This window comes from Aphelocoma coerulescens, chromosome 4, assembly GCF_041296385.1.
Source record: "Aphelocoma coerulescens isolate FSJ_1873_10779 chromosome 4, UR_Acoe_1.0, whole genome shotgun sequence".
Taxonomy (NCBI): domain Eukaryota; kingdom Metazoa; phylum Chordata; class Aves; order Passeriformes; family Corvidae; genus Aphelocoma; species Aphelocoma coerulescens.
The window spans coordinates 15,720,039-15,743,314 of record NC_091017.1 but is presented as its reverse complement, the minus strand read 5'-3'; the positions used below and the strand labels follow the sequence as shown (position 1 = coordinate 15,743,314).

The 23,276-nt window shown below is 39.1% G+C and overlaps 1 protein-coding gene across 7 annotated transcripts in view; it reads right to left on the bottom strand.

Annotated features, from left to right (window-relative positions):
- Positions 1-23,276, bottom strand: part of WDFY3 (WD repeat and FYVE domain containing 3) — a 153,594-nt gene that overhangs the window by 20,443 nt on the left and 109,875 nt on the right. For 4 of the 7 annotated variants that reach the window (XM_069012812.1, XM_069012807.1, XM_069012811.1 and 1 more), the window contains 19 exons: positions 22,892-22,986; positions 20,737-20,857; positions 19,748-19,965; positions 16,840-17,075; positions 15,438-15,572; positions 14,235-14,414; positions 12,709-12,753; positions 12,017-12,250; positions 10,559-10,658; positions 9,731-9,891; positions 8,942-9,171; positions 8,000-8,109; positions 6,952-7,134; positions 5,898-6,055; positions 4,814-4,891; positions 3,839-4,066; positions 2,979-3,032; positions 1,031-1,199; positions 693-856 (listed from right to left, as the gene is read on the bottom strand). In XM_069012812.1, coding sequence (XP_068868913.1) covers positions 693-856; positions 1,031-1,199; positions 2,979-3,032; positions 3,839-4,066; positions 4,814-4,891; positions 5,898-6,055; positions 6,952-7,134; positions 8,000-8,109; positions 8,942-9,171; positions 9,731-9,891; positions 10,559-10,658; positions 12,017-12,250; positions 12,709-12,753; positions 14,235-14,414; positions 15,438-15,572; positions 16,840-17,075; positions 19,748-19,965; positions 20,737-20,857; positions 22,892-22,986 — 2,899 coding nt within the window. The remainder of the gene's footprint in view (positions 1-692; positions 857-1,030; positions 1,200-2,978; positions 3,033-3,838; positions 4,067-4,813; positions 4,892-5,897; positions 6,056-6,951; positions 7,135-7,999; positions 8,110-8,941; positions 9,172-9,730; positions 9,892-10,558; positions 10,659-12,016; positions 12,251-12,708; positions 12,754-14,234; positions 14,415-15,437; positions 15,573-16,839; positions 17,076-19,747; positions 19,966-20,736; positions 20,858-22,891; positions 22,987-23,276) is intronic. The other 3 variants (XM_069012814.1, XM_069012809.1, XM_069012810.1) reach the window with 2 other exon arrangements.

Genomic DNA, 23,276 nt, shown 5'->3' with positions numbered 1-23,276 from the left:
TTTGTACATACAGCAAAAATCCTGTCATTCTCTCCTTTAGTAGGACCTAACGCCAGTGACTAGCAGCTGGGGAGGAGGTTGGATAAAGCTTCATTGGTATAATATAAATGTATCTATTTACCAGTTTATCCACTTGCACTATGATGCCTGAACATGTTTTAGAACTTGTAGCCTACTCAACCATGATCACAACACTGTTTACTGGTATACTCAAGATGGACAAAGTCTGAAATACTAAATACACAGCACGGTAATTCAACACTGATCTTGGTGATAAAATACTACTTATCAAGGTCTCCCATTCTAAGGAAGAGACCAAGTAATTAGGAACAGTGTGCCAAGTTCAGCATTTATATTTTCAATGTTGATTTTCTATCCTGATCATTAAGTTGACAGGACAATAAACCAAGCATGGGATAGCTCATAGTCTTCATTTCAGGACAGGTGAATTTTTCCCTTGCAGGCAGAAGAAAAAAAACAAAACAAAACAAACAAACAAACAAACAAACAAACAAACAACTGTTTCTAGTACAGCATTTTTAGGGTCAGGCACACAAAGAACACATTTTAAGGAAGAAGTTGATGAAATATACAGATCAAGGAAGGTATATAGGACATTTATTCACACTTGTGACACATAATGAAGGAATTTCAATGCATTGAGTTCTTAGTGTGTTTGAAGTACACAGTACCTTCTCTCCTTCTTCAAGAAGTCGAAGCAAAGTTGTATTGTCAGTCTTCTCCTCTTCGTCAATTGAACTCCCCTCAACAATTTGATCCTGTGACTGGTCTTGGTTCTCATCATCTCCTCCATCAGGAGCAGAGCGAGATCGTTTCAGGGGAGGCTTCACCAGGCCTGGAAAAGAACAGAGAGCGATAAATAAACCCCTGAGACATAAAAAATTAACTTCACAAAACCTCTAATCTTTCAAATTACTGACCGAATGCTGAGAGCAAAACAAGAGTCCTACAGGATTCATGTTTATCTTAATGTAAATGCATGAGAAGATGACAAACCAAACAATCTAACCTTTGACTCTAGCAATAGTGTCCTCCCCATGCTCTGGCTCCTGCTGGGTTGTTTCACCCACTGTGCTCTCTTCTATGGCATCCTGGAAGACCGCAGGGTTGCCGGAAGCCAGACGCATGTAGTACTCCTTGCTGTCATAACTGATGGCTCTCCGGTAGCGAGCAGGTTTCTTGGGAATAATGGAAGAAATTGCTTGGTCAGCCAACTCCTCACTCAGTCCCTCAGTGAAGGTGTTTCAGGAACAGGGTGTGCAGCACAGTGCATGCCCATCAAGTGTTTTGTGTGTGCTCATATACCAACACAGACAGGAGCAGAGACTCTTCAGGAGACCTGATCTGTGGGCTAATTTGCAAGGAGCTATTGAGCCATTCAAGCAATAAAGGGGTTGCAGAAAAGCCTGCTGATAGATACAACATGGGGAGTAAGTGTAGCCAGCATGTTATGAACTGTCATAAAAGGCTGGGATTCTGATGCTTAAGACTGATTGTTCAGAGGCCATTTTATCATCTTTTAAACTCTTATTTGTTAGCAAGCTGACTTTGTTAGGCAGTGATGTGAATAAAAAATTGCCTCAAGAAGATCCAGCTATGTGGAAGCTGGTATGAACTAAAAGCACCCAGGGATCAGCTTTAACACTCAAAAATTCTTCATTAGTTCAGTTGTTTCTTTTTTTAGTAAAGTTTCTGATGGCTTATGGGCAGGAAACTGGCATAAGAATATGCATTTACCTGAAGCAATTCTTTGAGCATTGTTTGTACCTTTGGGTGGTGGTTTTGGTCATTTTTTTGTGCGGGGGGTTTTGCTTTGTTGAGTGTTTGTTGTTTTGGTTTGGGTTTGTGTGTGTGGTGTTTTCTTCCTCTTTGTCTGTCCCAGCCCCCATCACAGGCTAATTCATATGTTCCTCACTTAATTAAGGAAGCAACATTCAGAACAGAAATCAAACTAGCTTTATTACAAGTTGATACTTGGGATGTTAAAGATACTAAGATCAGCAACACAGAAATTTATTACTCAGGTCAAATTGGCTGCCCCCAAAAATCAAAAATTCAAGGCACTGTAATTTAATTTTCTCACTTACATTTAACTAAGTCTTCACTCCTTATCAGCACAAAAATGACACTTAAATGATGCTTAAAACAACTTATGTATAACCTACAGAGAGAAAGGCTTAACAGCACTGCTAACGTGAAGAAAGGAAAATGGTAACAATTTATATTAGGTATTCTGTATAACAGAATTACTTGCATTTATATGAATTAGTTTATTGTTGAAGGTAATTCAAAATGAGTGAATGCACATTACACACTGTACTTAGTGATGGGCAAGACTGTGACTCTAATTAACAGAGAAGGGCATAACACTGAAATGCTTGCAGAGAAGCCACTTCCAAGCATGTCTGTTCTTTTCAAGACAGGATTCATATTTTTAAAGCAAATGTGTGTATTTTGTTAACAGCAAAACTGAGAAGAGTCAGCGAAGACAAAATTAATATGGGCTTTAACAAAAGTCAGCCTTTTATAGCCCATTATGGCCAAAAATGAGAAAAAAACGCTTTCCAGATCCTCTCTTAGAAGGAAACACTTTCCCAGTAAATGCGTCCAAGTGATTGTGTTGCCCATTACTAAACGTGTTCCACTGACCATTAGTTCAGGTCCCAAAGCCACAACACTCCACACAGTGAGAACAGTGGTAGCACAGCCCAACACAGACTGTTAGTGTGCAGCAAAGAAGGAAAGGTCTACAGAAAGTTTTATTAGGTGAAGGTTGAGGACAGCACAGTAACATCTTCTAATGTGATTACTGAAAAAACCCTTAGGCCTGGAATTATTTACTGAAAGAGCAAATTGAAAGCCAAATGTAGAAGCCTTGTTAAGACTGCCTAACATGCAGGAGGAGGAAAAGTTGTATTTATTTTACATTCTTTCGGTCAGTGTACTTATTTCTTTACCTTTTGAGGAATGGTATCATCAGGTGTCTCAGGAAGTCTGCTTGAGAAGTCAGACTGGAAACAGGGCATCAATTACATAAGCATCAGAGAAAGAACACTTTTGAGAAGAACGTATGATGGTATGTTCTCTACTTCATGCGAATTAGATTGTCACTACAGCTGCTTGTGTCAGACCACAAGCAGGCAAAAATATCTAATGGTTTAAAACTAACAGACTGCTATGTTTTCTCTGCTTTTTAAAAGTACTTTGACACTCAGGCTTAATTTGAGGGAAAAAAATCCTGCATGCATACACGCATGCCTAAAAAGACACAATTAAGATTGCTTCATTTCCTAAAAACAGTGCTCCAAAATTAACAGGAACTAATTGCTAAGCTTTCAAAGGCCACACACATCTCTGCTACACAGCCCACCTTCATCTTCATGGATTGATGAAAGTACATTTCACAAGTGCACCCAAACCAAGGCCAGTAGTCTTTTTTCTTTTTTTCTTAGATCACTGTTTTCCACATTATCTAGATTAAGAAGAAGCCAGACTGAAACTTCACATAGTTATGGTACTTTCAGCCTCTGGAGGCTTGTGAAGATGCCTCTGCTGTTTGCTGCCAGGATCACTCAGCACACCTCACCTTATGTTGCAATCTCTTCAAGTTTGCTTGGTTTGAGCCAAGTGATTCAGTCCCTTCCCTAAACATCCCATCAGAAACAACTGGACTTTACCAATCATTTAGCACATACAGACAAGAGTACCAGGTCATACCAACAGAGTAAAATACATTTCTTAAGAAAAAACTATCAAAAAGAAAATGGATTTTGCAACAGGGCATATAATCACCCATCCCAAACTCCTGAATACTTACCAGCAAGTTTGTTTCCTGCTCAGCCTCAGGCATGTAGGGGTACTGAGTATAAAACATGTCATTCCGCACCATCTTCTTCCTCATTCTGCAGGGACCCTCGGTCATCTCCAGCATCCACTTGTCCAGGTGGGAGCCGATGGGGGGGCCCCAGAGCCCTCGCTCTCGCAGTAACTCGTACTCGATTTGAGACCACTCCTCTGTCACGTATTTCAATGCGTTCTGCTGACGCTGAACACAAAGACATTTGTCAATGCACTGCATTTGAAAAAGGATTTTAAGAATGAAACCAAAAATTGTTTTGGAGGCCTTCCTGTCCATATTTGCACAGGAGAGAGAAGTTCAATGAAACAAAGTTTGGTGGTTTGTTCATTTTTTTTAAACAAATTGCTTTGAATGTCTTGTTTCTTTCAGAAGTTATTTAAGATTTACAACACACAGCTCAGCAACCAGTTCGAACCAAATGTCTTTGGGAACATTTAGAAAACACCACAAGGTGGAACGATTTCATTCTGGAAGGCACAGACCAGCCACTTTCTATCACTGCATGATACCATAAAATTTTCTTTGTGTTACTATGAAAGTAGTATTTGGACACAATGCTTCTCCACATTTCCTTTTACTTTTTCTACAATGCTTTAGAAAGACAGTGTATTTGCAATCTCTTTCTTTTTGTTCCCTGCTTTGCTTTTAGATTTCTAAGGAATTAAAGCTTCTTGAAAAAAATTCCAATTTAACATGTGATATTGCTACAAGAGTTTTCATCTACAACGAGATCAAAATGAGTTTACTCATTGGTTTATTTGATTGCATCTAAAAACCCCTTAAAGATAACAACTGTAAGTAAACATTCAAGCATTTCACCTATGAGAACTCAGTATTTCACCAGCCTCATACTGAGAAATGGCATTGGTATAACCTAACAGGCCAAAGTATCAGTATCAGTATCAGGTAATTAATCCTGCAAGCCATCCATACCTCCTGGTATTCTTTATACTGCATATCAACCAGGTCCCGAACCACTGCAATGTGAGTAAACATCCACTGGGAAATTTCCTAAGACAAAAACAAGACAACAGACAATGACACTTTACAAACAAGAGTTTGAATGAAAATCCAATGAATACATCACCTGCTAAACTTCTTCACAACGAATACTTTCTTAAAAAAAAATACTTGGTTGATGAATTTCCAATTACTGCACACAACACCGTTTAAGTTTTTGTTTTGTTTGGTGTTTTCTCAAGGTTTTTTTTAAGGTGATAAATTACTGTACAGCAATATCCTTTAAAAAAAAAACCAGCAAACGTTTGGAAAATATTCAAAACATATTACTAACTGTTCAGAGCATTCCCAAACAGCCAAAGACTGGCATTTACAAATACTACTTTTCTCTTTTTCCTTTTGAGTAATATTTTGTGGATGCTGCCTAGCTTGCTGGAAATCCTCAAGACATCCATCTGTCCTCACTTAGTCCCACAGTATTTCTGTTATCACTTATTGCTTCCTCTACTGATACAACCAGGAGCAGTTCCTGTCAGCTCAGTTTGTGAGGTTCTTCCCTTTCCTTTTCAGACTATGCCTGCTCACCAGGAAAAGGACTGAGAGCACTGAGAATTCATTATTTTATCAAAGCTGCTGGCTAGTTTTCAGCTCAGAAAGAGAACTAGCAACATATTTTTCCACAGAACTTTCAAACCCCTCTTTCTGTCTTGAGGGCAGGATGGAAAAAAGGATCAGTATCTCTATCACAGCTTGCATTTCAGTGCAGTATTGCAAACTGATCATGAGACCTAGACTACCACAGTCATGAACCAGAAGCAGCTGAGCAGTTATGAAGGGTTAACTCTTGGCTTAATGTTACAGATATGCAGAATGACCTACTAAATTAGGACACACAGAGGCAAGATGACCAGTCTGGATAGTCAAAAAAGGGAAAGAAAACCAAGCACCAGATAGTACTTCACAGTCCGCAAGATTCCCCACTTTGGGATATTGACCACAAACCCTGAACATACATTGCTGGATTTTAGACTGCCTGTTATTACTCGACAGAAATCACCTGTGTAGAGAGGTTGTGTTTACTCAGCCCACTCTCCTTGCGGTTTCTCCTGGAACCAGTCAGTTTAGAGAGGCCAAATCCACTGCTGACTCGTGAAAGCTTGGACTGTGTGGTTGGAACCAAAGCCTCTCCTCTACTGATGCATTTTTTCTCATGAGCTGAAAAACAAAGTGTTGGGAGCAATTAGGCTTTTTTTTTTTCCCCTTTCCCCTCCCATTATACTTGGTTTTTAAAATAGAATAACCCTTTTTGTTGCTTCAAAGAGGTGTAGCTCTACTCAAACCATTTCTGCAAATATAGTGACCATCAGGGAGATACTGGAACCTGAGCAAATATCAGCCAAGAACAAAGCACATCTAGAAATAAAGAGACTGCAAAAACAAGTATTCCAGGTTTCCAAATATGTTTTCTGTACACCCAGGTTAACCTCAATTACTTTTGAACTGTGAAGTCATCAAATGAGTCACATCTATGGAAGCTTAATTTCTGCAGTCTAAACTCTTGCTAATTCAGCTGAGCATCAGCTGATCTTCATTACATGGATGCAGAGCTAACTTGTGCTTAACTTGTTGTCCACCAGAATTCCCAGGTCCTTTTCCTGCAAAACTGTTTCCTTTGCTGAACAGATTTCCCAGCCAAGAATTAGTCACAGCATCACTGCTGCTAGAAGGACTGCTCAGCCACCCATTTCCAATCTCTTCACCAGACCAAGAGCTTGCAGGCTGTGCCCAGACACGCTCAAGAGGGTCCCCCCTATCTGCCTATTCCCAGTCCCGGGAACAGTAGCAGAGGTCACCCCAATCCAAGGGTTCATGGCGAGGAGCTCAATGCCTCCACCACTGTAATCTACAATAAGCTCTTTGCTGGCTCACAAACACTGGAGTGCAAGAATATCCTATATATGGTCCACCTTCTGAAGGATTCTATGTTACACAGTGCCAGTTTATAGAGTATTTACAGCTACAGAAAAGCCTATATTAAAACATCCAGTGCATATTGTTCGTTCTGAGGAAATCCACCCTTCAGGACAGACAAATCCTCAGTCAGGACTTACCCAAATGATTTTGCCAACACTTTAAACTTGCTTCCTCAATGAAAGGCCTGGCAAGAGTTATATCCACTTGGCCGCGATCATTGACAGGCAGCGTCACTTTGAAAACTTCTTCCAAAACCTGTTTTTTACTGTGGATCAGCTCTGTCCACACTCTGTTTATGGCTTTTAAAAGAAGCTGGCGACCTGCATAAGTACAAGATCACAAACAGCAAGCTCTCTACAGTGCTCGTAGAATTGGTATTTTCACAGTAGTGAAATGAAGAATTTCTGTGATTACACTGTAGTTTCTTCCCCCTTGCATGACATATGAAATGCCTTTGGCCAGAGTGCTTTTTTTTGCCATCAATAAATTATCAGAAAGCATCTAACAATTAATTTTGGCAATTTTTTTTCTCTTTGAATTTGAAACAGTGGCTCTGATGAGTTGTGACTCATCTCCCACACCCATCTATTAACAAAGTGAGATTGAAAAAACCTTATAGGAGTCTGTGTCTATAAATACAAATATAATTTTCCACATACATTATACTTTACCATTTTTACATATAAAGTGTGCCTAAGTACCTGCATAAATATTAAATACACACATATAAGAAAAAATACAAAATCACTGAATACTTTCTTCCACAGCTAGTTCATAAATTTCCTTTGAGTGAAAGATGGTAAGGATGCCACAAAAATAATAATTGTATTGTTTATACCAAATATTTCTTACCTTAAAATGAATTGCTTCTATTGCATTTAAAACAGTGCATACAAAACAGTATTTCTAATTCTGGAGCATGTCCAGAAAACAATGAAAAGCTCTTACTATTTTAACAAAACAGTAATTTATCATCAATGTGTCTAGCTTGGTATTTCCAAGTGTTTTTTAATCTATTTTTTATGTATTTTTATACACACACAACCCCAACTCCCCTCTGGAGAGTAACTGGGTAACACACACATACCACAACTCCCTGCCCCAAGTCACTGGGATAAAAGATTAGTGATGACAATACAGAAGTGCCATTATAAGACATCTGTGGCTTTGTCATTCTCAGATTACCTTCGCTGACATCTTGATTGTAGACTCCATCTGGTTCTATATCAGAGGGGATCATAATGTGCCAAGTTGTCATCCTGGCTTCTGCTTCCAATCCAAACCCATCAACATTGCTACAAACACACAATGGATTAACAACCATCAGAATAAAAAGACACAAAAACCTAAGCCAAGCTAAAGCATTTGATTCCCTGTATCAGATTCACAAAGATTAATACACACTACTAAGCATCTTATCTTCTGTCCATTTGAGTTCTGACAATCTGTGGTCACAAGCAGAGCTGAAGGTTTATGAACCATGGACATTGGTGTCACTAGAGGAAGATACTTGAAGAAACACAAAACAGATGAGGCCAGAAATGGAGAACATTGGAGTTTGATGACTGTTGCTAAGTGTTTTTGGATGAAACACAAGTTGTGCATCTTCTTGGAGAGAACAAATGAAAATGCCAGGCTGGCATTTGCAGCAATGCAGGAAAGTGGGTGTCTACAGCATTTGTCATGGACACCTGATTTAACGCATGACTGGACTTAATGCTATACAGAAGAAATACCAGGATATTGAACTTGTATGAAGTGATTCAACAGATAATAAATCCAGTGACAGGACCCTCTGACTATTAATTGCCTAGCACCAGTGTTTCCTTCTATCTTTAAAACATTTCAATTTATAAAAGGACAACAACAAAATAGTTGGATAAACACATATGTCAGTATTCAAAATACGTCTGCAAAAGGAGGTAAAAATGTTGTCTATTCCCAGGATCTTCAAACCTAATCTTGTCTCAAAATTAATCTCTTAAGCTTGCTTGCAACTCAGTGGCTGGAAAACTATGAACAGTGCTCCAAAACTTGCTCACTTATTTGTAAGGTGAGTAAAAGAAGAAGTCATTTTAGTACTTCCCAGCCCTGGTTCTGGAATGAACCTCTGCCTGAGATATTTACCTTCCCATGTGCAGATTAATCAAGCAGTGAGCTAGGCAGCTGATGAACTCTTGATCATGATTTCCAGGTCCCAAAATTAAGTTCCTGTTCACAGTAAGGACCCTTAGGGAATCAAGAAGAGCCACTTGCTGAGGAACAGTTTTGTGCGCTCTTGAGAACTGATACAGGATGGTTCTGTTCAGGCAGTGATAAATGGCATCCAGAGAGAGTCCCTGAGATCTTCTTTTTGACTGATGGGAAGTAAAAAATACATGATCAAGAAGTGGCAGAAAATAATTTTACTGGCACACAATCTTCCCTTTAATTGACCCATGCTCATTTTTCAAAATCTGCATTTTACTTAAGTGTCAATTCCATGAATTTCAAGGACTGAAATGATATTAATGATGATACACTTGGAATTTTAACATCTATAAAGATGCTGCTGATTTCTAACAGCAAGTCTTCTAACAATCTCCAACAGAAGTGCGTGAGGAAGCTTCCCAAAATGTCAAGGTAGATTTAAGGAGATTCTCAAAATTCATGTGAGGCATGTTTCATTGTTTATTTGGGGGAATTTCTAAAAAATAATGTTATCTGAGAGCAGTTTTTACTCAATTGCTCTTCACAGAAAATGTGCTAAGAAAGCTCAATAAAGAGAGTAGGCCTGAGAAAGAGAAGCATGCTTCTGTGCTGATCCAAACATGTATCACTAGCAGGTTGTTTAGTGACATCACTCTATGCACTTCAACATAAACTGCAAAAAAGGTTTTTCAGGCAGGGTAATAGAACAAGTATATAAACTGTTACCTGTGCAATGAGCTGGATTATGAAGTCCACAAGAAGCTTGGATTCTTTGTTGAACATGCCCTGCCAAAGCTTATCTACCACACGCTGTGTAAAATAAAACACATTGTTCACCAGCACTTGGTAGCTTCCTCCACTTGTTATAGGCAGAGATGCATCTTCACCTGGGTAACAAAAAACCCCTAAGTCTTCTACATTTATCAAAAAACCCCATCTGCATAAATACATTCACATTAGTTTACGCTTTCTAGACTTCCACAAAAGAGAAAGAGATTCAGTCAATGAAAGCTAAAACCTCATGGTTTCCCCTACAAAAACACTTTCCCTTTGATGGTAAGCAACCATGGTTCTGGATTTTTTTTTTTTTTTTAAAAAGGACAATTCTGGATTTTAAAAACATGATTCTGGATTTATTAATGCACTGTACCCAGAGGAAGACATATTACTGCTGTTTACTATTGCTGCAAGAAATGGGGAGCCTTAAAAGCATTTTTGAACAGAAATGCATACAGCCTCTCATGACAGCTGGGAGGGAGGCAGAGCTGACCAAGAGCTCCTGGGAAGCCAACAGCCCACTATGAAATGTGACTGGACTCTCTATGCCATGTAGTTTTTGTGAATAACCTATTTTACAGCTTTAGCACAATCCAGGTAGGGAGGAAATATGCAAGCATAGCAACATCATTTACACATCGAAGGACAGCAAATGGCAGGGGAGCAAAATTAAGACAACCAAGTTGCAACAAAACAGAACACCAAAAAAGAAACAGTCACAGAACCAAAACCTTGTGTCCAAATCAATAGACTGATAATTAAACTTTGCTATATTACCCAATAAAACATCAGCTGCAAGTAGGTGGTCCATCACTCCATCCAAAACATATGTCTGAAACTCCTTCTGCTGTGTTCGTGTTGATCTTTCAGGGGAAGCCTGAAGAAAGATGTTAAGATAATTAATATCTCTGAGGAAAAAAGAGAGACAGGGAGGGTATTTAAGGTGATTTTCTCTTTTCTCAGCTCCTGTGAGCTACTTTTTTTTTTCTCTTAGCCTTCTGTCTCAAGCAAAAAGTTTTGGCTTTATCAAAAAATTTAAGTGTGCACACAGAGCATACATTGGCTGCATGCAGTCTTGCAGAGAAGGCATTATACCTGTTTAAATCCAGGGAATTTATTTTCTGACATAATAGGAACTGGAAAAGAACACATTCTGAACAGGTGCAGAAACTCTTCACTATAAGCATATGGTTAACCTGTGATCTCCTCAGTTGACACAGTCACCTCCTTCAGTAAACAGTGAGTAAATGGGACAGATCAAATGTTTAAGTTGTAGAAAGAGAAATAACAGTAAGTTTAGCAGTGTGTACCTACCCAATCCTACTTATGATAAGGGGCCAGTAACACTGACAAGTGATAACAAGCTAAAAGAGCTGTAAAGAACTGCAGCCACCTGAACATGGTCTCAAATATGCTTTCTGGTGTCTGTGGATAACTGACATCTTCTGACAATTCATTTTTTTTGCCTTGTGACTGCAGAGAGGTGTCCAACTGCCCCAGGAAATTTGTTAAGAAATATACAAGCATGGTCCAAAATTCCTGCAGCTTTCAAAAAAAATCAGGGAGACCCAGCAACACATAAGATCAGATAACTAACAGGTAGGTCAAGGAGAATGAGAAGTGATATGAAGCAAACATTTCAAAATGTACTGTCTGAAGGTGTAGGCAGCTAAAGGGTAACTGAACTCCTCACCTCCCTGCCTCACCGTTAACAGGACAATGTTTTCTTCAAGTCTTATGAACTTCAGAAGTTAATTTACAGTAAGATAATTCAGATATTTTGTGAGGTTTTATAGCACCCCCATATGTCTTTTTATCTAATTAGCACCATCTATGGCATAATTTTTATCTAATAATATTTTTATCTAATATGAACAGAAAAGAAATCTTAATATTTCTGCAGGGGTTTTGTATTTTCAACAAAGTCAACACAGATGTCACAGTCAGAAAGGTGTTTAACAACTGAATCATACTCCACAAAAATAAAACTTGACAAAAGATCTAACTTCACATGCTGGTTTTCCAAGCCATTAAAGAAAGGTGAACAAACCACTGTTTAATAAACACTAGTGTTTATTTTTCCGGTCTTATTTCATGACAATTCCCCTGAATGTCAGGTTATCACTAGCCTAACTTTCAAAGGTAAATAGAGGAAAACATTTTAGGGAATAAGGTGTCACAATTAAGCTCAAATAACAAAAACAAATCAAAACACAAATGCCAAAGAAACTCTACCTCTAGCAGAAGGTCTACCAGTGGAGTCTGTTTGCTGGCTGGTGTGAGACATAGGTTATCAATGATCATTACACGCATGAAGTCAAACACAAACTTCTTGGCTGGGTGGTTGGTCAGGTAGGTCTTGGTGCCCACATTGCAGTATTCTGACTGGCTCCTGTTCATTCCAGAATCAGCTGCAAAGGCTTTAAACTCTTCAGCTGGGGACCCAGCTTCATCATCGAGATCAGTGACCTGTAAAAATCAGCATGTTAAAACTGTAGAGACCAGCAAATTAATGGCAGTTTCTTCACTTCTTTACTCTTTGCTTGTCTTTCTAAGGGTATTTCACTTCACATTTTGCTTCTTAAGAAGCCTTTTTAAAAGATTATGATGTTCAGGATCAGTTCCCCAATATGGAAACATCCAGCTTTGGATTCCCAAGGTAAACAATGATCAGTGAAGACTGGCATGAGTTACATTTCATGTTCACTGACCAACAGAAGTACTTGGGCAATTTCTAGATACTTTGCAAAAATAAACGTTCTTATTGCAAAAAAAAAAAAAAAAAAGGAAAAAAAATTTTGAGAAAGTTATTAACTAAAGCAGTTAAAATAAAATCAAGACAGAAGCCAACTAAAAAAGGCCATCAAGCTTACATAACATAAAACAAAAAAGGAACTGAGCCTTTTTTTTTTCTTTTAATACAATACCTTCATCAGAGTGCAGTTATGGGTAAGCCGGTTTCCCAAAAATCTCTAAAAGAAGAAGAAGAAAAAAAAAAGGGGTCTCCACAGCTTTCCCATTTCTGATGAACAGAAACCTTTGAAAGGCTAGCTCTTAAAGAGGACTGTAACAAAAGCACAAACAGCAGTGAAAGCTGTCAAATCCAGAAGACTGACTCTTTTTATGCAACTCCCTTCTTTAAAATGAAAGAGGAGACAATATAGTTCCCTCAACAGGCTTATTGCATCGCCAGCTTACATGTCAAGTAACCAAATGTTTTGAACATTTGGTCTGCTTCAGCAGGAGAGTGTTCTCAAGAAATTAAGAGAAGTCCAAATATGTACTCTTTCTATTTTTAATAGCGATCTCAGAAAAGCTGAAAGACCTTTTTTAAAAAGCTGAGAATCTTCTCTCAAGACTGAATTTAGATTATAATGTTTTGTTGCAGAAATCTGGCTGTTATTCAGCTATTTCACCAGGCACTGATTAGTGCTACACATTCGGGTAGACAGAAACATTGGAGGAGTAAACCAATTTGGAGTGAAGAGCACCCTCAAACAGCGAAGAGCTCAAGCTGCCAGACAGCTACACAGAATTTCAAGGGATCTAGTAGTTAAAGCCTGCTCAGAGACATAAGGTTCCTCTAAAAACTCTGTACAGGTGAATGCCAAATCAGCATCACCAGTTTGTAAGTGGCACTTTTTTTGAGAGAGCATGCTCCTAGAATCTACTTCAAGTTTAACATAAACCCAAAAAACCCCTATCTTTATGAGAGACTCATCAGCAGGCACTGTTAAAAACTGATCTCCCATTTTTACTGACAAAAAACTGATAGCACGCCACCAGCTATTATTTCCTGAAGTTTTTTATCATACTCTCCATAGTTTTAGCACTTGGCAGCCTCCAGACTAATGATCCTTCCATGTTCTTAATAAAATTATTTTTAGATGTTGTCTAACAATACCTGTTTTTTTTCCTTTCCATTCATATTCTAGAAATAGTATCATTTGCAAATGATACTAAGTTCAAAGAAATTTCAGGCAGCAGTGCACACAAAATAGAATTCACACCCTCTCCTGGCTTGAGCTCAGTAGTTTCAGGAAATACAAGAACTCTGTTTTGTGGTTAAACCACAAAAGCAGAAATGGGAAGTGTGAGGAAAAAGAAGTTTTAGGTTTCATCACATCCTCCAGAGCAAAGGGCTGACTCAGTTTCTTTTGCTTTTGTAAATCATTTTTCATACGATTGAAAATAACAGTCCACTAGAAAACAAGCAAACTGTCTGTTGCCCCTAAAATGCTTTTTCAGATGTCACTGCACAACAACTGCCCTGCAGTTTAACACACTCTTCTCTCAGTTCCACAACCCAAGTACAAAACTTCCAGCCCAGCTTTGATGATGACCTCTTGTGGAAGGTGAGTAAAGTTTTATCTCGGTATGACTGGTAATTGATAAATCCTCAAAAGTAACACTCAGGTGAAAAATAAAACAGGCAAAGAGTTGGATTTCCTACCATCTCAGAGTAAGGTCGGATGTTGAAAGGAAACACTGTTGCTGCCAGCGCACACAGGAACTCTGGACTCATCCACAAGGAAATGAGGTCTGGTACATTGTGATACAAATACCGAAAGAATTGCATCAGGGTGACTGGATATTCCCGAAGCCAAGAGCCTTCTTCCTCAGACTGCCAGGGCTGGGATGAGAAACAAACACCAGATTATCACAGATAGCACCAATCGAAGAATACTTAGTTCAGAGAGGAAGAGCATGCTTTCATGCACTTCTCAAACAGGAGACTGACCACATTTTACAGCCCATCATGGACCATAAGCTAAAATGTGTGACCTAACACGTAATGACTGACTCAGAAATACTGGCAAACATGGCCAGACTAAAGCCAACCCAAAACCTGAACGCACAGCTGGTGACAGCACACAAGACACAGCACATGTCTCTAAGCATGTTTCAAGTGTATCCAAACAGGTGAGGACCAAGCACCATGATGGGTCACCAGCAGAGAGACAGAACATGTGACAACATGCAAGCAGTAGAGCATATCACATACACATGATGAGTCAACAGGTGACAACCAAACAGGCACTGCTTTTCAAGCACTTCAGGAGGCAATTTTCAGCAGATAACACATTCCAGCTTCAAGGAAATATAAAATTTTCCCACTGAGAAATCAACTTTCCCTACTCTTGACATTAGACTCAAAGATGAGAAGATGACACATTTCTCTGGCAGTAAATTAATTTCCTCTGGCATGGGGCTATTCATAGTCAGGGGACTTCTCTGCAAGGGGAAGGTTCATGCACAAAATCTGCAACTCGCATAGCTCTGAGCAGATGGGATACAGAGTCTCAAACATTCCCCTACAATGTTAATCACGAAAGAAACTCAATTAGCTCTGCCAAGGACATTGTATCCTTCTGCTTTCCTCATTTGTTTTAACTGCAGTTAAACAGAAACCCCAGTCTTTTTGTGAAAAAGCAGCGTTAATTTTTTGGCTATTAGTATTTCTACAGATACTGGCAAAAAGTAACAGAAAAACTCAGGAAAATGACAGTTTTCACCCAAGTATTATGAGCCTAACTCACAGCAAATTTTGTCGTAACACTAACAAAACCTCAACCTTTCTAATTTGGCTTTTGACCATGTGGAAAACTTGAACAACTCAGTATACTCAAATACAAGCAAAATGTTTTATGCTTACAGAATTCAGCATGCTCCGCAGCATTCCCAGTAACAAGAAGGCAGCTTCTGTGCAAACACTGTGTATTGAGGAGGTAACAGTGCCACAGGAGGCAGGAACTCCAAATATGAACGTCCAAATGGAGTCTAAATCAAACTGTAAGGGGTGAAAGAGAAAAAAAGATGACATGAAATAATCCCCTTCTCCTATGTAATTGTATACTGCTTTTTATTACAGATACAATACACTCATGTGGCAGTATACAAAAAATTAGTTGTTTTACATCCACCAAACTTTATCACCAAACTTCCTATGATGGTCATCTGTCACTGAAGAAACTTTCTTTCAACTGTGAGCTGCTGCAGCTGCAACTCTCACCTTCTCACTTACTTACTTCTCATAGTTACAAAGTATGTAAGTGTTTTGAAACAAAAGATTTATCAGTGCAGGTCCTGCACAATCAACTTAAATTGATTAACATCTAGCAGTAAAACCCATACAGTATCCCACAGAAAAAAAATAGATATGAACAAAACAAACAAATCAAGTTGTATTTTCCAGCAAGTCTACATAATTAATCAATTAAAAATAAAAAGGGACCAAGTGTCCACTTCTAGTATTGAGAGTGCTACTAAGTAGTCAAATTTAGTTTCAGTTTGAACAGTGTCGTACTTCAATGCTGTAGGCAAAGGAGTGAGTTTCATGCCTCTACAGGATGGTAGCACAGTGCTGAATGTGCTGTCAAATATTCCTCTTGAGAAAGCAGGCAGGCAGAATACCTTCTGGTTTGAAATTTTTACTTTCCAGTTTCCACTGATAAATATTAGCACTGCACACATTCTAAATAGCCACCTTGTCTATCTGGAGTGTGTGTGGCTTTTCCTCGTAAAGCACTACCCTGGGGTTTCCTAGGACTGTTGTAGGTCATATAACTACTCACTTACTTCAAAAAAGCCTGAAATAACCTGCTCAGAATAAGAACAACCAACATTTTTCAGCAACAACTGAGTTGTCTCCCTACAAAACCACAGAGACTTTCTGACATAAAGGCAACCTTGTTTTGCCTGTAACCTGTGAACTCTTTAACACAGAAACTGCCCGCTCCTTAAACCAAAAAACCACAAAATCCCACCTCACAACCAAAGAAAGCAAGCAAAAGATTATATTCCCTTCAATGCCCATAGCATGTCAACTTGAACTAGGGATCTGCTTCTCATTTGACCCCAAAATGGACCAGAGTAACACCAGTGACAGCTAAGCCATAGCAGGCTGGCTTCTACATACTCCCACCCCAGAGAGCTCAGCACTAAACACCACATCATGACTGTGAGTCAGCTGCAGAGAGGAAGGAGGGCCTGGTTAATCCATTATTTTCTTTCATGACAGACAGAATTGCATTCACGTCTTGCTGGACAATCCCTACCTTGGCACCCTGATTACACTGGCTGCTGATGACAGGTGCACTGACCTGCAGGTTTTCAGGCAGTTCAGTGACTGGCTGCTGCAGGAAAAGGGCCATGAGGAGGAAATAGAGTGCAGGCACATTAGTGTGCTTTGGGAGAAGGGACTGCAGGACGGGGAAGCCTGGGAAGTGACAAGCATCCCGGTTAATCTCCCGCACCGTCGATCTGCCACCAGCACTCCGGCCAACGTTGAACCCTACATGGAAAACAAGACACAAAGCCAACAATGTTAAGAGGGTATCACCTGTGAGGATCATTCCTGCTCATCTGGGGACACATTAAAAGGGTATGTCCCCAGAAACTAATGCTGTAAAAAATGAACATGTGCATACAGACTATCACACACACCCTATTCTGCTTCAGATGTCTCATTTTTTAAAACAATTAAAAAAGAAAAAAAAAGGAAATTACTGCTTTCCAATACCACATAGATGACACTGCTCCATACAGACCACCTAATACTACTTCTTACACACACAGATCCATTTTCTGGCTGTGAGCATGATTTCTGACTTTTAAAACACCAAGGCCTCTGAAAACAAATATTTTGCTGGCTGACAGCAAAACATAACCTTAACCTCAGTCACAGATTTATATTATAAAGCAGCAACCCATGGTCCATTTAAGTCTATTGGCAGCTAATTTGTATCCAGACATATCTCAGAGGCATCTTATTTCAGATATTTTGTTAATGATTAATCAGCTGGTAGTAACCATTAAATAGTCTTATTTTTTAAGTGCTGCCAGAATTACCTTTTGTGATCCTGCTTCTACTTAGATATTTCAACTTCCTACTTAAAGAAAAAAATAAAAGAATACACCTGGATGTCAGAAGCACTTATTTTCAAGCAAGCAAAGAGGCCAGGAAGACAGTTCAGTCTCCACATCAGCACTGTGAGCCATTCTTCTGACACTGCCCGAGGTCAGGTGGTTTTTCTGAGGCTCAAATACAGATACACTTTCCACCAGAAACTGACTTTTTAAACAGGAAACATCTATCAAGAATTAGACTAATGAAATCCGTGCTACACAGCTGCGGAAATTCCATCAGTAACCTTCAACAAAAATGCATCGCATTTGGTTTCATGAGAAATCTTGGAGCCAGTATGTTATGATTTATTAAAAAACACAGGGTGCAAATATTAGATAATCTGTCACTATCAGTTTATGAGACTCAAGTTAAAAAATATCTGCTTCAACACAGTCTAGCTTGGATTCAATTAAAGTGATACTATAATAAGAAAAATAGGGAAACTCTAAAAATGCTTTCAAATGTGATTGTAAATCAAAATCCTACTTAGAAAGATTTTGTGACTGAAGAAAATGTTTATGCTATTGGACATTTAAAGTACGTACTAAAAAAACAACAGTCTCTTCCCTAAAATGCCAATGGTTTTCGTTTTTAAGACACAACCATGCATGGGAAATGCATGCACAAAATTGTTTCTCAAATAAAATACAGAACCTCAATCACAATGAGCCAAATAATGGATGCTTTCTATTTTAACAATAAATATTTGCATGTGATTTACACCTTCTGAGAAACTGTTTTCCTTAATCCTCCTAATTCATTAGCAATGCAAAGAACCATCCTATGCTCCTACCTGAGTATCCTGAGGGATATATTGTGGGAAACAGTAAATAGACATAATAGAGAGTTTTATTTATGGAAAAAATAACAAGATCCCATATTTGAAATCTATCAAAGATACAAAGCAGAAAGAAATAGTTTTTAGACTTTTGTATTTTCATTTCAGGAAGAACCCTCTTCCTGAAGGAAGATCACTTCAACAACACTTCAATTACTTCCTTATAGTAAACCAATTCAGAAAAACTTTAAGTGCAGTAACAGATCATGTACTGCTGCAACACAGGTGGCTCCTTGAACAGTTATTTTAGGAACAACAATGAAGTTGAAAGTGCTACTGATATCACTGCTCTGATCTAAAGGCTACTGAGGCTCATGAAAGACCCTCATTTGTCAAATGTCAATGAGTTTGCACCAGGGCCTGAATAGACATTCATCTGAAAAGCACTATTTTATTTTGCCTGGAAAAAAACCCAGGTCCGTGGGAAATTGCCACTACACCTTGAATTGACAAACATTATTTCAAACATTTGGAGATGCATTTCAGACAGCTCAGAGATGCCCAAAATGGGTCCTGTAGCACTAAAACCTTATCCACAATTCTAGGTCACAAGGGCTAACTGAGAGGTCTGATAACCTGGATAACTGAGGCTTTAAGAACCTGGAAAGAACAGCTTTTAATAGAAAGCATGCCTGTGTACAGAAGAATGCAGGAGAGGGAAAGGAAAAGAAACGCTGAGATGATATCGTGAACACAGACATTTCCAAGATAGCAAAAATCCAAACTGGTAAATGTGATGGACACAGAACTCACTAGTTAAAGCAGCTCAGATATAACAATGCACAATGCTCTAACTACTAAAAGTAAACAAACAAGTAAATTCTACTGAATTCTTATTAGCTGTGTGCATAAGGTGCTGCTCTATGCTACCTTTGCATGTAGCTCAGCTGTGCTGGCCCACGGGACACACTTAACCTTACCATGATGGTAAGGGAAATCCATTAGCTACATAGGCTTCATGCAGATGAGCCAAAGCTGAACTACGATGACATCAGTATCCTGTCAGCTAAGGGCAGCTTTGTAAAACCACTCCCTTTTGTGTAGGAAATCCTAACTCTTGGTTGCAAGAAAAATGAAATGCAGAGGCATCTGATGGCAGCACAGACAAGAGCAACAGAAAAGCCTCTGCCCAACAACACCCACACAATAACCCACAGCTCAACACAGCAGCACAGGTGCTCCCAGTAATCCCTGAGTCCCAAGGGGCTGAGATGCCTACCTAGCACAGTACCAATCTTATTGGTCAGGACAGAATCTGTCTGATCCAGCCAGCCTCCACCACTGAGACCCTCCTTAAACTTGATAAGGATGGACTGATTACTCAACAGGACCACAAGAATTCGCATGGCTGCCGTGACTGTGGTGGAATGCAGATGTTCTTCCATAAACATCATAATCCAATCAAAACCCAGTGTCTTGACCAGTTCTTCACAAGCCCTAAGTAAAGAGAGGGGAGAAAAAAGGTCACATTATACAGCATTTAGTTTTCTACTAGACAGCAAAAATTAATGTCTTCCACTGCAATGCAAACTTTAAGAGTAAATTCTTAGTTAAGTTTGCTACGAACAAGAAATATCATTTATCAACTCTTGTCAAATGAAACAGGTAACATGCATTTCTTTAGAAGAAAGGAAGGACTAAATACAGCTCCTGGGACTAATTCCATTGCATGAGATTTCTCCAGTTGCTGTTTTTGATAATGAACATGGAATTCTGAACTGAAATCTTTTTGTTGAACAAGAAGTTTTCACAAGTCATCTTAATGAACCGGTATTACAAAATGAAGGAAGGTTGTTTCTTTCTTTGTTTTTATTAAGGGAAGAGTTACTTGGGAATGTTTGAAAGGGGTTTTTGCAATTTAAGGGGCATTCTAGGGTCAGTGATCTTAATGATAACCCCTCCTGAAGCCTTTGGATCTCAACCAAATGAGAAGCTGACCATCCCACTTCTCTAAAAATGGAAGTTTTCTCTTTGACAAATTTTATTTTTTCTACAGCCATGCATGACGTTAAGAGAAAACAACAAAATTAATCATGTATCCCATTTCTACCAGCATATCTGAGAGTAATTCAGTGACATCTGCATAAATCATTCAACAATTCCGATAAAATGATGCAACTAGTGAATTGAATGAAGGCTGTATAATTCTTCCACTTGAAATAAAAAATTATATCCTTTCTCTGCCTCAAGGGTTTTTTTTCTACTTACTGCAAATTAACAGTTGTCTTTTCTTTAGATGTATAGAGAAGTTTCAGAAGGATATCTAAAAGCCTGTTCCGCAGTAGAATGAGATTAGCTGAAACAAGTCCTCCAAAATCATCCTCTGTTCCTAAATATTGAAAAAACCCAACCAAACAAAAAAAAAACCCCGAAAATTAGGATTTGGAACTTGGACATTTTAAAGGCTGTTCATAAATTCCATACATAAGCAAATACAACCTGACCCCCACTCAAGCTGCAAGGAAGCTGTGCTAAAGTGCAAGCAGCCTGTTATACAGTGCTGAGAAACATCTGGTGCCCCCTTATCACTATCACACAGACTTAGGGCAGCTTGAAGAACAGGTAAAAGAGAATTCTAGCTTCTCAGACAATCTGAACTGAGGTGGTCACTGTCTGGCAGGTAGAGACACAAAAACAATAAAACACCATCCCTTGCCATCCCTCCCTTCTTTCAAAATTGCATAACATAGCAATAAATAAGCATTTTGAAAAATGAGTGGTTGGGGGTATGTAGAAATTCTAAGGAAAAAACCCTGGTACTTCCTAAACTCCTCCAAATCTAAGAAATGGAGAGAAAAATTAGTTTCCTTTTCTTTCAACAGATCCCCAAGCTCATCATCAGTTGAAAAATGCATTTACTGCAACCAAGGCAATCCACGCAGCTCAGAACTAACTTTACGGCTATTTTGCAAATCCCTCTTCCTGCACCTTATGCACTCAAAGGAGGACCCTGCTTTTATGTTATTTTAAAAAGAAAAGCAGTACAGCCTGAGGCAATATATCCAAAAATGAAGATAAATGGATAATTTCTGGGCCAACGTTTTGTGCGATACGGACAAAAATGATCTTCCATGGCAGAAATACAGCACAACTGGTGAACACCAGTAGCCTAAAAATCTCATGCCCTTTGCCTCAAAAGCTTCACTTTCCATTACTGCCACACCATGAGTTTCTCCCCAAGGTTCTTCAGTCCCCCACACAGCCAAAAACAGCTCAGGCTATGGTTACCCTGGTAAAAAAACAAAGCAAAACAAATGATGGCCTGTAGTGAGAACACCAGTCTGGATCTCTCCAATACCCATAACCCTCTTTTTCACTAAAAAGCTCAAATTTAATCATCTTTGAGACCACAAAAAGTATTCAGAAGGAACAGGCGAGGCACAGGAAGATAATGATGAATCCCACTGGACCATGGAATGGTTTGGGTTGGAAGGGACCTTAAAGATCATCGAGTTCCTACCCCCCTGCCATGGGCAGGGACACCTTCCACTGGACTTCCTCTGGTAGCTCAGAGCTCCATCTAAACGGGCCTTGAACACTTCCAGGGATGGGGCATCCACAGCTTCTCTGGGCAGCCTGTGCCAGTACCTCACCACCCCCACAGTAAGGAATTTTTTTCCATATATCCGATCTAAAACAACTCTCAGTTTGAAGCCATTCCCCCTTATCCTACCACTACATGCTCTTGTGAAACATCCCAGTCCAGAATGTGCAGACTGCCCAAACCTCGTTCTTTGAGAAACCAGACCAATATAACTAACTGTCAAACAGAAACTTCTCTCTCTCTTGTCCCTCTGCACCAGTATATTCCCAAGAAATGTAAAAAGACAGGTTCATTGGTTAGTCCTAGTTATTTGGGTGACATCCACTGTGGGATTAAAACATTTCTGTGCAGGAAGACTGATTGAAAATGCAACTGCACAAGGTAAATAAGGGTAGAAATGGTCTCAAAACAATTAAATCTAAGAATTATTGATGGACTATAACCTTTCTTTTTATTCCTAAAAAAAAGTCACTAGGCTTAGTCAATTCTTTCACTTCCTCCTGGGGGGCAGATGCACACAGCAACCAGTTTTTTGTCTTTTTTTTTCATTTTCCCACGAAGAAGCAGAGATGCCCAGCTGATTGGAAGGAGTAAGTGGAGGAAAGAGAACACAACCACACAGTGTTAAATGAAGGAAACAAAAAAAAAGTGCTTTGCTCTGCTTTGCACTCAATACTGAAAACTAAAGCCCCACTACTAACTAGCAGCCAGGTTATAACAAAATTGCAACATTGTTAATTACACTATTTCTACATTTTATGTGTTCAAGCACGGAAGAGACCACAAAGTCTACTGCTTCTAAGCACTGTCAACACTTACCACTGTCAAGCTTTTCTTCATTGTTTATTTCCATGACCACAAACTTCTCACAGACGGCAAATGTAGGTAAAGTGGAAGAGATGAACTGTCCAAACCTTGATGTGTACAGAAAAAACATCACTCATTGGCATGACAGATGCACTCTTATCTATCAATAATTCACCTTAAATATAAAACCATGGCACCAGTGACAGGGAGCTATCTAAAAATGTCAGTTTTCTCACATCTGAAGAATGATGAAAATGGCCTTCATTTAAAGTTACTATCCAAAACACAAATTAACTTGCAGTGATGAATAGAATCTTTAATTACTGCAGGTACGGGACCCTGAAAATGCTAGAATTCAGGAAAGGGAACTGGGAGATACCACTGAGTTATAGTAAAA